The sequence below is a fragment of the Balearica regulorum genome, chromosome 7 (assembly GCF_011004875.1).
Source record: "Balearica regulorum gibbericeps isolate bBalReg1 chromosome 7, bBalReg1.pri, whole genome shotgun sequence".
Lineage (NCBI taxonomy): Eukaryota > Metazoa > Chordata > Aves > Gruiformes > Gruidae > Balearica > Balearica regulorum.
Window position 1 is genome coordinate 32,551,693 of NC_046190.1, and position 18,188 is coordinate 32,569,880.

General features: G+C 36.5%; 1 protein-coding gene across 2 annotated transcripts in view; it reads left to right on the top strand.

Annotated features, from left to right (window-relative positions):
• BICC1 (BicC family RNA binding protein 1) overlaps positions 1–17,339 on the top strand; it is a 112,003-nt gene extending 94,664 nt beyond the window's left edge. For both annotated transcript variants that reach the window (XM_075758787.1, XM_075758788.1), the window contains 10 exons: positions 135–331; positions 624–765; positions 1,846–2,002; positions 3,248–3,413; positions 4,791–4,830; positions 5,308–5,462; positions 7,727–7,883; positions 10,423–10,583; positions 12,851–12,950; positions 14,344–17,339. In XM_075758787.1, the coding sequence (XP_075614902.1) occupies positions 135–331; positions 624–765; positions 1,846–2,002; positions 3,248–3,413; positions 4,791–4,830; positions 5,308–5,462; positions 7,727–7,883; positions 10,423–10,583; positions 12,851–12,950; positions 14,344–14,474 (1,406 nt within the window). In that variant the 3' untranslated portion in view covers positions 14,475–17,339. The remainder of the gene's footprint in view (positions 1–134; positions 332–623; positions 766–1,845; positions 2,003–3,247; positions 3,414–4,790; positions 4,831–5,307; positions 5,463–7,726; positions 7,884–10,422; positions 10,584–12,850; positions 12,951–14,343) is intronic.
• The last annotated feature ends 849 nt before the right edge of the window (positions 17,340–18,188 follow it).

The following is an 18,188-nucleotide window of genomic DNA, read 5'->3' on the forward strand; positions in this document are numbered from 1 at the left end:
GCATGCAGTTCTAATGGGAACTTGTTTAGTGATGCATCAAAGCTACGTAAAGATAGAGATTTATATAAAGTACTACAATGCCCAACAAAGTTAAATGAGAAACTTAATCAGAACATGACCAAATTTTCTTACAGGTTTTTCTGCTATTCCACACCTAATGATACCATCTACTGCCCAAGCAACCTTAACTAGTATTCTGTTGTCTGGAGTACCTAATTATAGTCAAAACACTCCATCTCCACCACCAGGCTTGACTCCTGTTGAAGTCCATGTCAACGGCATGCAATCAGAGAGTAAAAAAGGCTCGCCTTCTTTAAATGGTCACGTAAAGGTAAGTGATGTTATCTCTGGAGAACCAGATGTGTTTGTAATACATCTCTACCAAGAAAAGCTGAAAGAGAAAAGTAGCTACATTAATAGATTCTTAAAGCCACTAAGTTTAGAAATAGAACAGTGCTGTTTTCAAAATATGACTTAAGATTGAAAAATGGAACATTCAAACATATTGTTGTCCTATATCAGGAATGAATTTCTTGTTCTCCTGCACAGACAGAAAAGGGAAATTCTTTCAATATTTCCTTAAGCATAGCAATCACTTCAATGATTTTTGACAATCTTTTCAGACCTCAAATATCAAGTATGCTGCACTGTCTGCCACATCGCTAGGAGAAAATGTGTTGAGCACAAACCACAGTGATCCGGTCAGACAAACAAGTACTCATGGTGCCTCAGAACAAGTAGCTGCCAAGGCAAATACTGCAGAAGGTAAGATTTTGACATTTCATTCTTTTGCCCGGTTGTGTTTGTGAAGTCTACGTACAGTTCATGAAACAAAAATGTAAATATATTGCCTGTGCATTGGTTTCGCAGCCATGTCGAAGGAAAATATGGCGGGGTCTCCCAGCTTTGTTGTCAAAGAAAGTAAATAGAAGTTGTAGTATCTGAGCTGTACTGTTTATAGAAACACCTTACGTCAACATCAATGTGCTTGTAACATTTTATTCCCTAAGAGCAGAAGGAAATGACCTATGAAAATTTTAGTGTGTTTAGAGCAGCTTAACTTCATTGCTTAAAACCATCCCTGCTGGCTTAAACAATGTTGTATTTTTGCTTTGTAATGAAAGGAAAGAATTAATGCCTTTAAGAAGGTTATTGCAGAAAATCATGTGCGGATCAAACCTAGATGACGTTGGCAAACAGAATTTATTTGCATGTTTTGTAACAACATTTCAGTTATGCTGCCCTTTAGGAGCTAAAGGAACTAATGAACTGTTCTTATCATTCTTGGAGGGAGGAAAAGCCAGTTCCACTCCAGACGTGAGAAAATATGTGTAAAGGTCTTGTTTCCCTTGCAAATACTTATCAACAAGGAGATGTTCTTTTATTAGGGGTTGTGGTCATTTGAAATGCTGATCTGAATAAAAGGTACACTGCCCAATTAAGGTGATAAATATTTGTAAAAACCCATTCTAAAGATACTTTTAACTTGCTGGAATAAAAGCTCCCCACTTATCTGAGCACCTCGCAAGGTTTATTAAAACTGGATATAAAATCAAATTTGTTTGAAATACTTAGTCACTTCTGATTTAATATTAACTAATATTACTTAAAATATTTTTTTTTTTAAAGAAAATACTTAGTGTCTACTATGTATGTAAATACTAACACCTTTTTTTTTGTGCATTTGAACTTACATTTCTGACTTTTTAACCTCTGCCAAGTTGAAGACTCGACTAATTCTGTAAGGAGAAGAGCAAGTTTTGCTCCATAGTTGTCAATCCTTCAGTAAGTTCACTGGAACATAAGAGTTTTTTTGTTTAACTCTTCTCTTTATTGATCTGGTAGGTTGCAATGATGCTTTTGTAGAAGTGGGCATGCCAAGAAGTCCGTCCCATTCAGCAAATACCAGTGATCTGAAGCAGATGATGAGCGCTTCCAAACAGGCCTGTACTAAGAGGCAAACCGTTGAATTACTTCAAGGCACTAAAAACTCTCACTTACAGTAAGTTGAACATGCAAATACAGACTAATGGAACTTTTGCCATGCAAAAATACTTAGTGTTTTTCTAGGTAGAAGGCATGGTTCAGTTCTAAGATACTCAGAGCTGATTTAAGTTGGGCCTGATTTTTTTTAAACACATTGAGCATTAATATACCCCCCAGTTTGTCTGCTAATTACAAACTTTGAATGCTTTTTTGTACATTCTAAGTATTTTTCTTTGGCTTGAATAAAATAAATACCTCTTCTCTCCCACAGAAGAGTGGAGATTTTTTGTCAGAGGAACTTTAATTACCTATTTCTAAAGCATACATTTTTTCACTTTTTTTTGATTGCTCTGAGAACAATTCCTAACTGACAGCCTTTTTCCTTTTGTGTGTGCTTGAGACTGTTTTCTTCTTAGAAAAACAATATTCGGGGCATAACAGTGTGTTCTCAAACACTTGTCTCAATGATTATTTTTGTTTGTTTGTTTTAATGAGCCAGCAGTGGGGAAAGGCTTTTTTTGAGTCATAATATGTCTTGGCAACACAGGCTTTCTGCTTAATGCAATGTTTTGGCCTATCCACTTTAAGTAGTGTTTTCACTGTTCCTTTTGGGAACTGTTTATCATCACTCTTGAGATGCATATTTTCTCCTACCTCATTTATTTACACTGTTAAATCTATAATATGTATTTCATTAATTCTGCTCTCATAGTTTAGAAATCCAAGGATTCCTGGTAACTGGGCTCAGTTGTTTGTCTTGTTCTTTTTGTTGAGGATATAGTGCTCATAGTTTCCTTAGGGCATTTTTCTGGGGTAGTCCACAGCATTTAAGACATGGTTACTTTGCTTTGAAGTATGAGTTTATATTCTTCTAGAGGAGGCAGAAAACATGGCTGATTAGAAGGAATTAGATTAAGACGTGCTTTGACATGTAGGCCTGCAATTATTGAAGCAAGTAGGAGCCATGTTAAGTTTCTTAGTCCACATTATGCCTTTCTCTACTATCAGTCTGTTAGAACGGCTGAGCTGCTGGCCTGAGCAAGTCACATGTGATAATTCCAGATACCAGACAGCTCAGTCTGAATCTATAAACTATGCCTCAAGTAAAGGAAAGCTAAAAATGCTGAGATGTCTGTCTACTGGCGTTTCATGAATTTTGCTGCCAAACTTCTTGGGATAAAGCTCAATTATCAAAATTGCATTGAATGTTCACTGCTTGTGAAAAAGGCGACTGGTGTTAATACGGACTCTGTTCCCGCAGTACTGCAGAGAGACTGCTCTCAGATGCAGAGTTAAGTGCTTCTGAAAGTCCCATGGCTGATAAAAAGGCTCCTGGAAGTGAACGGGCAGCAGAGCGAGCAGCAGCTGCCCAGCAGAACTCTGAAAGAGCACGTCTAGCTCCGCAGCCATCGTATGTAAATATGCAGGTATGTGTCCCTGAATAACCCCAAATCTAGTGCAAAACTTGACAATTACAAAGTGAAATTATCATGGAATGCGAAGGTGACTGTTGACTAGCAGACTGACTTGCCGTTACTGTTTCAGTAAAAGCGTTTTCCAGCAAAGTTAACTCTTTCAAGTAAAGAGCAGGTTGTCAACTAGGAGTCTTGAAGACAAAAAATGCCCTAATGCTTGTGTTGCATAAGAAAAATCTAAGTACAGAATAAACTGCATGCCTATATTAGTCTACACAAGCATCATTTGTACATAAAAAAAAAATCTTGTATTGTTTCTTTGAGAAGAGAGAATTATATACGCAAAAGACATTTTACAGCTTTTCATAAGCAGTGTCAACACAAATTTTTTTCTATAGCTTCAGGTTCATATGCGTACAGGGGGATTTACTGAGTAACTACGCTGGTTTTGCTTTACAAATATGGATTTGTACATGTAGTCCTATTTTTCTTCCTTGTACTGTTCCTCCTTGGTCAACTAGAGTCTACTACTATACTGTAAAATATTTCTACGTTACTGTATATCTCCACAAAGAGAGACACCCTTTGACTGCTTGTCAAGCAGTAGTAACAGAGTAGTTTTCAGTATAGATCTATCACTTTGGGCATAACTAGACTGCATGGAGTAGTGGAACAAGACTTCAGGTTAGTGTTTTGCAGCCCTTTTCTTTTTCAGAGCTCTAGTTATTTCTGGTAGTGAATTTAACTCTTCAAACTTAATACTGCGTTTTTGTAGTTTTGTGTGTATGTTTAAACTTCCTAATCCATAATTCAAAGAAGTGTTTATTTATTTAACCAGGGTATTTAAACTTCAAATCTTCCTATGTCATAGGTAGTGCAAATACAGGGGTTTTTTATTCTCTCAAAACTTAGGTTCTCTTCCTTTCAGAAGCTGTGTGCATGGAGAAGTAGTAAACTCAAAAGACAATTATTAAAAATAACCATAGTGCCTAGATTGGCTGTTTAAGATATATATTTTCTCTTTTGTACTGTTGTGGAATGTTTTAAATGCTAAGAACATATGATTAAGGAAGAAAAACTATGCTTAAAAAAGTCTTATTAAAATAAATTAAAGAAAAATTCTGTCTAAACAGTTTGTGAATACTACTGCAGCCTCACTCCAAATGGATATCAGATAGTTATTTAAAATGTTATCTATGTTTGAGTGAACACTTTAAGTAACTAAGGCTCTAACTGGACTACTGTCAAATTATTGTGCAGTACTTCAGGTTTCTCCTAGATGTATTCACTGGCCACTTTGTAAAAACAACAGTTTTGAAAGAACTGAGTACTGGAATGATATTTAGTTAAAATGGCAATTAAGCTATCTTCTGTATGTTTAATTTTTAGGCATTTGACTATGAACAGAAGAAGCTACTAGCAACCAAAGGTATGTGGATAAACAGTGACTTCTGAAAAGTTTTAGTACATGGCTGAAAGAATTTTCTGAAGTTTCAGTTTTGTGATTTGATCTTTAAACAAATTTAAAGCTGATAGTGAAACATTTGTATATTAGTTTTCATTTTCAAAAATGTCTTAATACCACCATAGTAAAATAATACAGTATAAACAACTTGCAGATGGGACATGTTCTGTGTGTGTATATCCATATGCAAATCATCCATGTTGTTTTCAGAGACCTCACAGCTGTAATACTTGATTTTATTTGGATGTAAATTAAGCTTTAAGATGTTTGCCATACTGGTAAAGTTGCTCCTTATTTCAGGGATAAACTAAGTTACAAAACTGATAAGAGACGTAACCATATCTTTGACACTGTTAAAAATAAACCAAATATCCTCACACCAAAAGAAAACCAAAACCCCTTCTCTTTGAAACAGATATGATTATGTCTGTATTTTTCCAGCTATGTTAAAGAAGCCAGTTGTAACAGAAGTGAGAACTCCAACAAATACATGGAGTGGTTTGGGGTTCTCTAAATCTATGCCTGCAGAAACTATCAAGGAACTAAGAAGAGCGAATCATGTATCGTACAAGCCATCTATGACAACTACATATGAGGTATAAGAAAACCTGTACTGTAATGGAAATTTATTTCTAGCGAATGATACAGTTGTTTCTCTTGAGAAATGTCTATAACTCTTGTAAAAAAAAGTCTTGCAGATAAGACTTTTAGCTTTCCTGTTAGTTCTAAATATTTTTTTGTGAGAAATGTTTAAGTAAATTAAGGCATATAGAATACATTCAGCCTGACACACAGTTATATTTGCTTTGTAAATCTTACTCTAGCTTTATAGAAGTCTGCTCCTGAAAATATATTTGTTTAAAAAAACTTATAGGACTAAATGTCTCAATAGTTGTAGACAAGTGGTAGAAATTTTGTAACGTAATTACAACAATGCGTACATAATGGATAAACTACATAATGTGAATCACTGCATGGTGGAGCAGAATGTTAGAACAAGAAATGGCTGCAGCTCATCTTATCTTCTGACAAAGCCGTAGAACTGGAAGAGTTTGCTCTATTTGCACTGTTCACTGGGCCTGGAAATTCCCAAGGAGAAGACAGCTATAGGGTCCAGCAAGTCTCTTCAGACTCCCACCATGGGAATCTTACAGGGAATTTATGTTCCTTTTTTTCAAATGTATTCTGAAGTTGCTGTAATCTTTCCCTACTTCCACAGGGACACCTTTTTCTTTATTTCTGTCCTACTTATATAAAACATAAATGGTATGTTTCTTCAGGACTGGGACTTCCTACAGGTTTTCTCTAGGATATACCTATCTTATAATGCAAAAGAAACATTCAACCACGGTAAAAATGTGCCTTGGTATTCCCCACATGTGAACTTTTTGTGTCATTCAACTACAGGTAACTAGAGGGTGAGAAAAAGCTATAACCAAAACATGTAAATCTTTTTTTGTTGTTGTTATTACATACTTTTCTGTACTGATTGAGCTGGGGTGGGGTTTTCTCCCAAACCATGATGCCCTGCAGAAAGTCTCTAAGCAGGCGTGTCATTCTAACGAAGAACGCTGTATCTTAGTCACTCGGAGTCTGTCCATGTGCAAACCGCAGGCTTAGCTCTTTCCTGTGGAATGATAGCATGTTAGGACTCCTGTTTCCATTGTTTGGTATGAGCTATTATGTGAACATCTGGGGAAGCGAAAAGTCTTGGATTCCTTCTATCTTTCTTCTGTTCAGCAGCCTTCACCATCATTTGTATTAGAGGCAGTACTTCCTCCCTACATGTGCATGTTTCAGCCGTGTACTGAAGTCTTTGAAAGATGTAATATTGGTATTATAGTCTAATGTCTGGGAAGTTAATTTGTAAAATAAGCTCACCAAACGTGTCATCTTTGCTGTGATATTTTACTGTGCATTCAGTTTTCCAGAAACATTGGATGACACAGCTCTCATCACTGTGATCTAACATAATGTCTCGTCTTGCTCTTCTCTAAGACTTGAAGTCAATTCCTGCCTTTCTTCATTTGTTGAGTCTTGCTAACTATAGTTCACACCTTCCTGATTTTGCCAATGCAAAAGAGCTTTTGCCTTTTTTTTTCAGTAGCGTCAATTTTCCTGAATAGTAGAAAGGTTGTTGACTACTCAGTTATGCTTTTCAATTGGAATTTGATGCAAGTGTATAAAATAAAATTGTTCATTTGGTTCCACAATTTTTAGTTCATGTAAGTGTGTGGTATCAATAATGTCCATCTCTTTTTGGTACATTTCCACCCAATTCCATAGTTAACTGCTGCTGTCAGGGAATACTGTTGCCTTGTTTTGGAACATTCTGACCCACAGTGATGAGAGTTGATTATTAGTACTTTACAAGAATATGAAAATCTATTTTAAAAAAAATTCAAATTCGCAAACCATTGCAGAATTGTTGTTGTATTGTACACAATATTGTTAAGTATTGTGTACTTGATCCTCTTATCTTCAGATAGATGCTCTGTTATGTTCCCTTTCCCATGAAGGGATATTGTTGATAAACTGCTTTGTTGAGAATTTGCGTGGGAATTTGATACCATGGAACACTTCGGAAACAAACTTGGAAATCATAAGCAATTTATTTTGAAGCATGGTCTTTAAAGAAATTCTGCTTAAAATCTGTAAACTGCGCATGTTCTAAGCACACCTGCTGCTTTTGTGTCCAGTTTGCAATTATTTGACTATTGATCAACTGCCAAAAGAATGTTTGCAAGCATTAAAAGCTGGGGTTTTTTAACTGAGCTGCTTCAAAGAAAACATCTGAGTCACCATGAAACTTTCTGTTTTCTGAAACTTTCTGCCCAAATTTTGTTTTTGTGATTTGCAGGGTTCATCAATGTCTCTGTCACGGTCCAACAGTCGGGAGCATCTGGGAAGTGGCAGTGAATCTGATAACTGGAGAGACCGTAATGGGCTTGGGCCTACAGCTCATAATGAATTTGTCTCCTCAATTGGAAGCCCCAAACGGAAACAAAATAAATCAGGTTGATAAATTCTTAAGATCTGATTTAAAAAAAAAAAAAAAATCATATTGATAGTAATGAGTATTTATTTTAATATAAATATTTCCTGACTTCACTAGGGATGTAAATTATTGGCACCTGTAAAGTAAACTTTTTACAAATTGAGAAGTGAAAGCATGTGCAAGATTGTATAACATGATATACGAATAATGGTCCAAATGGAAAACTTTTAAGGAAATTTTTTACATGCAAGACATTCCTGCTGAAAGCTCTTTGCTGTCTTGGAAGGGTTTTTTTCAGGGTGTACTGAAAACAGACCTATATAAAAGCTTATTTCTAGACTACCAGTGTTCTACTCTGTTATTGATGCAACAACAGCTAGATCTTTATTGGGCTGTTTGCTTACTGGTGGAAAAGTCACAATCTGTGCTGATATTGAGTTTTAAATCGTGATTCTCTTTATGGTGATAAAATAAGACCATCCATATGTTTGGCATGGCCTAGAACATGATTTTAAACACTGGTTTCTGTGGATACAGGCTATAAATTTTGTAGTTACTTTTTAATCAATGTTTAAAACTCACAAAATAAAATTTTATTTTGAACTCTCTGCAACTTAATTTCACTTCTTAACTTAATGTATGCCTTTATGAAGGAGTGAAAAATGGAGGTAGGGAAAACTGTTCCATACTAATTGTATGATGGGGAAATAACTACTATGGCTGGGTTTACTTTTTTTGTTGCGTTTTCCTTACAAAGGTGAATAAAACCTAAATCTCAGATTAACTGTGAAGTACACAGATAGTAAAAGTTGGACATCCTAAGAAAGGATAGCTTCAATTAGAGAAAATATTAATGGTTGGTATACTTGTAATTATTCATTTTAAAAAGCACATTAGTTCAGCTGTGAATGGCTATATTCTATGTACTCACAGAACAAAAGAGATGAAAAGTTTATCTTTGAAATCAAGCCATTGATGTTTCCAAGTTAATTGGACAAAAACAGAAGCTCTAGGTTAATCAAAATAAATAAGGATTAAAAATGTATTTACATCAGTATTAGAAGAAAATTAGAAATGTGAATACATTGGATGTGGGGGAAACTGTTTTATAGCTGGAGCTTTCCTAGAGAATGAAATGTGTGGAGGAAGGACAAAAAAAACCAGCTATGAGTTGGCTTGGCGAAAGTATTTATCTTAATGTATAGGTGCCAGAGTACTGAAATGTTAAGTCTTCGTTGACACAATTGCATAGTAGTGTTGAATTTCTTTTTTGTTTTTAAGATAATGCTTCCTGACTACACCAGTAAGAGGGATTTCTTAATACTGAGTTTTCAGTACATGACCTTGCATCATCTGCCCTAAGTGTAGGATCATGAATTTCTGTTTGGGTATTCTTAGTGTTATCTTACTTTGATAGTGAAGAAATTGAGGCACCACCTTTTAAAGTCTAAAAAATCAACTTAGTTATTGCTTCATTCATCAAACTTAATGTTCACTTTTTCAATCTTTGAACATTTTACTGTATTTTAAAACTTTTTTCGAAATAGAGCTGAGGTTGATAGAAATTCTCAAAACTCTGTAAATCCGATCCCAAATGCTATGCTTCTAACTAGTTTGTGCCCAGAAAATAAGAAATGTAGCACAGCCAGTTGTGAGAAATAGTGGTTTTCACATCCTGTTGGCATTGTATAGCAGAGGCCATAGCAGGAATCTCTGGGGGGAAGCATCCTTTACCTCTTGCAAGCCTCTTATGCATATTCACTGTTATTCTTTCCTGTGTCTGTAATAAGGGAGGGACCACTCACAGCAGCCCCATTTACACAAATGCCTTGTGTGCTCCCTGAGAGCTATCCTTTTCTTACACAGCATGAGGAAAAATAATTACAAATTATGTGATTACATACTATCAGTATACACACACAGAGGAAAGGGATTGCACTGCTAAATCAGTTTGCTTGGCTTTTTTAAGACCCTCACGCTGGAAGCCTTTTTTAAAGATATACCTTTTAGAAATGTAATTTAAAATTGTATGGGGAGTGTATTTCCAGTTTTATTCTCTTACAAAACTATTGCTTTTTTTTTGTCTGTATGGTACTAAAATAATAGCCAAATCGTGTGACTACTTTGGTGTTTCTTTACCAGGCATTGTTCCAGCATTGTTTTCTCCCCATCCAGACCAAAAAGGATTGGTTGCATTTGTGTGCAATGTGTTTTCCAAAATATTCACTGGAAAAAAGACGAGAGGGTTTAAGAGGAGGAAAAGCAATGGGGTCTTGCAGCTTTCCCCTGTATGAGTTCCTGACTTGTATCCATGTGACAGTTCACATCATGTGATTTTATTGCTTAAGACTTACCCAGATAGCGCTCTATAGAAAACAAACACTGCAACTTAATTAACAAAAAAAATTGCTTTATGCTGTTCGTTCTCTCAGACCACTGAGAGGCTTTTTTGCTGAATAATGAAGATTTGAATATTTTGTTAATGATCTAATTGAATACAATGACAGAAAATTGTGCACTTCTGTGATGTGACTAAATGTGCACTTCTTGCCTTTCAGCTGAACACTATCTCAGTAGCAGTAATTACATGGACTGCATTTCCTCGCTGACAGGAAGCAATGGCTGTAACCTGAACAGTTTGTTTAAGGGATCTGATCTGCCTGAGCTGTTCAGCAAACTTGGTTTGGGCAAATATACAGACGTATTCCAACAGCAAGAGGTTAGTATTCCTTTGAAAGGCACTTTTGTGTTTCTGCCTGTTCTCCAGCAGTAGTTCTTCTGTCTCTTGACCAAATCCACTAAGAAGTCTCACTGTGACAGGATTTTCATGAGCTGTTCTTTCAAAGCTGTATCTTATGTCTTTCAATTTCCAGATAGCCAGCCTGGACATGAGTACTATTTTGTCCTGCACCTTTGATTTATACTTAACAAGGAATTAAACCAGTGGGGTTTGTGGTGTTTTCATTCAGGAAGTTTAAACCTCGGCTCCAACTTGTAAACTAGGATGCTAACTAGAATTTAATAGCTTTTGGTCAACTTCATGTATAGGTTATGAAAATCCAATCTGCATTCAGTAGTAAGGTCTTGTCTCGGCTGGTGCTGGGGTCACGTGCTCATCCCTCGCCTCTTCCCCCGTGTCCAGTTGACTTCCTTTTGATCCACTCCCAACAGGGAGATATGGTCAGTCATCTGTATGAGTCTTCCACCTCCACACGAACTAATCTGAGTTTACTCCAAGTGGTAGTATTTCATATCTGTAGAACGTTATATAGGTAGAGTCAACTTGGTTATCTGCAGGTAGTTTATTCTGGTGACAGATTTAACTGTGTCACAAAAGTACAGTGAGCCCAGCTGCAGGACTTACTGACTTAAACATAGAGCCCCTGGGCTTGTTCTGAAAGCACTGTAGTTGTATGTGTCACACTGCTGGAAATGGGCGTACTAGGGAGCAAAACAGATGTCCATGCGGGTTGTGTCAGTACCTCATGTGGTTCAGGGGAAGAATGCAGATGGATTTGGCATCTTCCTGTGTTCTGGACCCATATGCCCACTTCACATCTTTATCAGCAGTGAGATCTGCAGCAGTTGCTGATCTTGGATTTGCGCCTGCATGTTTTCTCCTAATAGACCACACAAAGTGGGTTTTTGCACAGATTGTCATGTCATTAAGAGAACTGTGCACGTGTTCATGAAGAACCAACTCCAGGAGGACCTTCCAGTCATGTTGCATGAGTTGCTCTGGTGTACCAATACTTAGCTTCAGACTTGTTTCCATGAGAGGAAAACTGCATGCACCGGTGGCACGCTGAAATGCATTCTGTGCTATTCCAAGGGTAAACATGAGGCAAACTTGTACCTTCTCCTGTGCACGAAAATACTCATGTGCTCACAGAATCATCCTGCATCTGCTGAAGTGTATTGCTGCCATCTCAGCCTGGAGGCAGCTTGATCTGGTGTGTTTCCTGCCACCATTTCTCGTCTCTCCAATTGTTCTACTTAAGTGCTCTGGGGGAATTTTACTCCTGTGCAGTACTGCATGAAAGTGCTTGGGAACTGGCTGCATGTGAGCTAATGAACTCTTCTTGGATTGCAAAGCACTGGCAGGTGTGGGACAGACACCAACATGGGTTTGCCTGTAAGCAGTGTGGAAGTGGCAAGGTCAATCCTCTGAGTGAATAAATCCAGCCGTGCCTCAATTCTGTGTACAGTTCCTCAGGTTCATCTCCTCTGTGCTCCCCTGCGTGTTCCATAATACCCATAGTATCCAGTCATTAATCCTTTTCTATTGTCTTAGCCACTCACTATGCCTAAAAAGGAGAGATGGCTGTGGTTTTGGTTTCTAACAGTAAAGATGGCTTTTGTTTGACAGGTGGGTTTTTGGTTTTTTCTCTTTTTTTACCTCAAGAGTTGCTGATTAAGTGTGGTGAGCCAAGTGGTTTGGCCAGAGTGAAAACTAAACAATTTTCCACTACATTTCTGTGAATTGTATTGAGAGCAAAAACCCCACAAACATACATGGTTGCACACACTTTGGACTGCTATGAAATACTCAGTGCTTTAACTCAAATGCATCACCAGTAGTTGAACAATCCATCCTTTGCTAACTTACTATAGTCTGAAGCTCCTACCATATCTACAGACATATATACCTGGCTATTCTCACGTATGTTGTAGCAGTTGTGGTAAATACTCAATCTCAAGAGTCACAAATAAGTAAGATTGATCTCTAGGCTTTTCTAAGACTGCTTGCTTTTTTAGTTTCTCATTATCTGTCAGAAATAGAGAGTAGCAAATTGAGCAACTGTGTGAAGAAGCCATTGGAAAGCAATGATTGCTGTTTGCATGCAAAGAATGGGTTGGCAGAGTAACTGTAAAATGCAGTAGGAAAAAAAAACAAACTTGAGGCTATTCTGAACCACATTTATAGCTTAATAGTTTTGAGGAGACACTTGTTTTGCATAATTTTCCTATTTCTTTTTACTCTAGATTGATCTGCAGACATTCCTTACTCTTACTGATCAAGATTTGAAAGAGTTAGGAATTACCACTTTTGGTGCCAGAAGAAAAATGCTGCTTGCAATCTCAGGTAAATAATACAGATTTTAATTTGTTGATTTAAAGTATTGTTTGTATCTTCTTGCTTGTGTGTTTATAGTTGGCAAAGTATCTTGGTGAGACTGAATAGTAAGAATCTAGTCTGCAGAGGTCATACTGGCTTGCTCCTCATCAGAAGGCACTTAAAACCAGGCTTTATAGAGCTTTCACATTAACGTGTAATAAGATTTCAATTGCGTAGTCCTGTATCCCCTCATAAAGTTGAAGCTTGGTAGGAACTTTGTTTTATGCCCCGAAACCACAGGTCCTAGAAGCTCTGGGATTTCAGACTCTGCAAAGTCTGAACAGCACTACGTACCCATTAGAACTGGCATTTTCAGGGTTTCGGTTCCCTGTCTTCCACTTTATTGATTAGCAGAGCAATCATCCCACTAGGAAAAACTGCCTGATGTGGGGTGGGGTGGGGTGGCACTTCTAGTTTGCGCTTTTGTTTGGGATTTTTTTTTTCAAGGCCAGTTGTTTCTGCAAAATGTGTAGGTTTGAAAAGAAACATGTAACTCTTACTTGGAATTTTTCCAACCCACTTTAATTAAAGGTTGTCTTGTACCCTACATGCAGAAAGATGAAACCAAATATGATTTTTTACAATGTCTTGTAGTATATAATGCCTAACTAGATTTTTTTTCTAATTGTAAGAAATAGCATGAGACTTGATATTACATAGGAGTGCTCTGTCATCATTGTCTAGGCAATAAATGTCTATCAGAGGAAGATTTTTCTTCAGATGCTTCATTGTAATATTACATCATTTTTCTCCCAATTACTTCTCTTCTACTGATGCCATTAGTAAATGTTTTTTATGAATTTTAAATTGTGGCATAAAGAGGGTAAAAATGCAATGTACTTGGTTCAATAGCAGTCATGAAAATCTATGTAATCTTTCAGTGACTTGTATCTGTCGTGGCATTTGTTTACAAGCAAAGAAAGGTGAGGAAAGGAAAAAAATTTTGGATGAGCAATTGTTAATATAAGCTTAGGGTGCATGTTTGAGAGGTGAGCATCTGTGTTTTCTAAAAGTCCTTATTAAAATATTGCTTCAGTGTTGGGTTTAAAATATTGTGTTCTGGCTATGTCAATTTGATCTCAATCAATATTGCAAAATATTATCTACTCCACACTGTATCAGTGTCAAATAAGAACTGCACCAAATAGATGCCTGCATCCCACCAGCCTCTGAGTCTTGGCACTCTTACTGTTCTGCTGAACCGTTAAATTGAACGAATACCTCACAGACACTTTCAGTTCCTGCTGTTCTGTCTAAAATATTTTGTTTGTTTAAATAGAAGTTTTGCTTTTGGTTTAGATCAAAATATTAAAATTAGTTTCTGATGAGAGATTTTTGTGTGTGTGCATGACCTTCATAGAACTGAATAAAAACCGAAGAAAGCTCTTTGACCCGTCAAACATACGTGCCTCATTCCTGGAAGGTGGAGCTAGTGGAAGACTGCCGCGTCAGTATCATTCGGACATTGCTAGTGTCAGCGGTCGCTGGTAGCAGTAAGTTGTGGCTCAAAAGTCAGCTGTAAAGACGGACATGGCAATCCTGTGGACAGCCTTCACTGCACACCACCCTCTGCACTTTGGGAGTCTGGGTGTCAAGGACCAAAGCATTTTGTCTGCACAATACTGTGCCAAAAAAAGAGGAAACACATTTTGTCTGTCTTTCAAAACACCAAATGTGGGTTACGTTTTACTCATGTAGATTGGACAGAATTTGCAATAATAATAATAATAATAATATAGGGTTCTTTGTTTAGTATTTTATTACCTATAACTATAATGTATGCACTGAATTTTTACTTTGTTGAATGAAGGAAGAATGAAGAGCTGGGATGCCAGAGAGCATAGATTTTGGTTTTATCAAGATGGATTTTTCTGGTACTGCTTAAAATAATTATTGAGGTCTTTCTGCACTTTACATGTTCTGATTTCTTGTCCTGTGGAAATTTATTTCTCTCTTTCATTTCCATATCAATTTTTATATTGGCACTAATCAAATTTATTTCAGGTGTTCCTGCATTAAGTCACATCTCACTATAATGGTACTAGAAACTGGTTCTTACGCAGATTGTTCCCTCTGTCTCCCCGGTAGTTATTGGAAGAGACTTGTTCCAAAATCAAGCCACTTGGTAGTGGACCAGTCTTATTATGCTCTTATGAAGCAGTCTAATGCTGCTTGCAATAATACTACTCACTCACTGTAACAGATGCAATGAAAGACCAAAATGGACCTTGCAATATTAATCCTTTGCAGTCATCATATTTAACTGCTGCCTGTTATGCTAAAACTGTTTTTAATGGTTGTCTCAAAGCAACGGGCTATTTTTAGTACCCTGCCACTAAAGGACACTTATTTATATCAGACTTTTATTTTTAGATTCTGTACACCTACAATACGTAACAGATTAAACTGATCTACTGCAGATTTATGGTAGAGAATGAAAGGCATTCCTCAAACTAGAGCTCTGGGCTGTCGGTTTGATTAAACAGACAACTAATCTAATTTGACAAGACAGCACTGTTGCCATTTAATAAATGATGCATATTACTTACATGACTATGCATGCAGCAATTAAGCGACCTACATAAAATAGGTGTAATAGCATCTGTTTTGTTCAGTCTAGATTTGTAATTGTCAGCTGCAGAAGTGTTAAACTCTGGAGATGAACTATTTCTGAAACAAGTTATGTTCAACAGAAAGAGTCTGTATTATAAGTGGCTAGAGCTAACTATTGCATTCTTATACTGTGAAAGTCCAAATAATTTGGTAATATTGTTCCTGTCTTTACAGATGTCTTGTTATGGGTTTATGAAGGGTTCTGATACAATGAAGGAATTCATGAAGTGCCTCTTTCTGCAATGCAATATGAAGTTTCCAAGCATTAATTTGTTGAAAAGCATTCCCATAAGAAATATTGTGAATTACCTCTACTGTAATGTATTATTTATGTTCAGTGTACAAGCCTTTTGAGATGGACATAAACCACTGTCAAGTGCTCTTAACAGAAGGCATTAGAATAACATTTACAGTAGTTGGTTTTTATGCAAAAATGGGTGAGAAATAGTTTTGACACTTTCCATGGATAATTCTTTCTTTTAAGGTGAGAATACAAAATGACGTATAGAGAAATTTGCACACACAAAGGGAATTTAAAGAAACTATTACTTGAGGGCATAGATGATCAAGCAATACTATAAAGTCTTTTTGCGGTTAGCAAAAAAATAACTGCTCAGTACTCATTTCAGCCATATCTACTTAATGGTGTATAGCTGGGTGACCTCCCCTATAGATCAAGTGGCAGTTTCCTTTGGTTTTGAAATTGTACTACAGATCTGAATGGATAAAACTGCATCTTGTATGCACGCAGTTGTTCACAGCAAAGTTACCGTGCTCAAATGCCAAGAGTCAATATCTGCATCATCTATGAGAGATTTGTGTGTATGTGTGTTACACGGGCAAGAGCAACTTCGTGGAAACCCTCCTGGAAGTCACGACTTCTAATTCTAAAACTATTTACACTTGTGCTTACTTCTAAGCATGTAGATATTTCCATTTACATGAACTATTTATGTGCTTACAAATAAGCTGCCATTTAAATGTTTGCATTTGCAAGACCAATGTTTGCGAAACAAATTGTATTGTCATGTTAATTTTATAAAATATTTTAATGAAATAAATATTCAGCAACACTTTGTACAGAATTTTCTGCAGCCCCTTCTTGCTTATTTTGCCTAAACTTAAAAGCATCAAAAAACCTTTACACTCTTAGATTTTTAGTCTTTTGTAAGTACATAGTATGTATCTAGACAGTCCTATTTTCAGAAGCTGATTTTATTACAGTATTAAGTTGATGTGGTCTTTTGCTGAGCAGTGCTTATATCATCTACACCAAAGTGAAGAATTTCCCATTAACAACATTATTTTTCAATAGGGCTTCACACAAAAAAAAAACCACACTGGAAGAAAAAGATTTCTCACTTATTTTGATTCCACAAAGGGAATATGACAGTACAGTGTACCGTATTGTTAGTGTTATGTTATGCACAAATATTTGACTTACTACATAAAAATGTTAGTTTTAAATCTGTGCCTTAATAGTGACCAGTTATCTGTAAATATAGAGCAGATACAGATTGTATTTTTGTGGGTTGTGTCCTTTTAGTGATTTTTTTTTTAATAAAAGATGAAATTAAAACATTACAAATGGGAATTTTCAAAACTAATCAATGTTGCATAAAATAAATTTATATAACTCCCTTGTATTCTGATTGGTTAATGAAGTATTTTTTATATAGATGCAGTTCCAGGGATGCTTGCTTGTTAATAAAATACAAAAAGCAGTATTTGACATAATTGCAACATGTTTCTTTCACATGCTAATATTCCATGTGGTTTACCATTCTTCTTAGATCACATACAGTGTGGTTGTTCTGGCTTTTAAATGAGAATGCTTTTTGGTTTTTTGAGATACCTCTCCTTAAAAATTAATAAGAAAGGAGTTAAATTATCTCAGATTCAATTCATAGCAGATTTTAATGGCTTGGCTTGTGTGAGTTTCATTCTTTCTTCTGTCTTCCCATTTTAATGACTATAAATGTTTTGGTGTGCTTAGCAGGACAGGTGTATTTACTCTTTCATGATAGTCATTGTACTAGCACTTCCAGTGCAGAAGTGGAAAAAAACCAATAGGGATTCTTTATTTGGGATGCTGGCCACACAACCAGTCAGAATCCAGTGAGAGGCATAGCTTTCACACTGAGGTAATATGTACGTAATGTTACATCAGTCTTGTCTGTTTACTTGACATGTAGTGATACAAGTTTAATATTATTTACCTCAGTGCATTCAGGCATTTCATTATTCCAGCCTAATGTGTTTTTTTGTGAACTATTTTATACACACGGGTCTTCGCTTAAGTTACAGCATTCCTGGCTCACTGACCTTTTAAAAATCTGAGTTATTTTTCTGAATACCTACTGGGAATTGCAGATGTAGGAACAAGTCTGGGAAGGCAACAGATCAGCAAACTCTTCTGTTGAGGACAACTGAAGGGTATGGTGCTGAGTACCATTATGCATTGGCATAAACGATGTGGAAATTGCACAGGCAGGTGGACTTGCACATTGCATAGTATTTCTGATGCCTGAGCATTAGTGAACTACAATGAATCCGAAACAAGATAGTTGCCTTTGAGGACCATTTATTTGG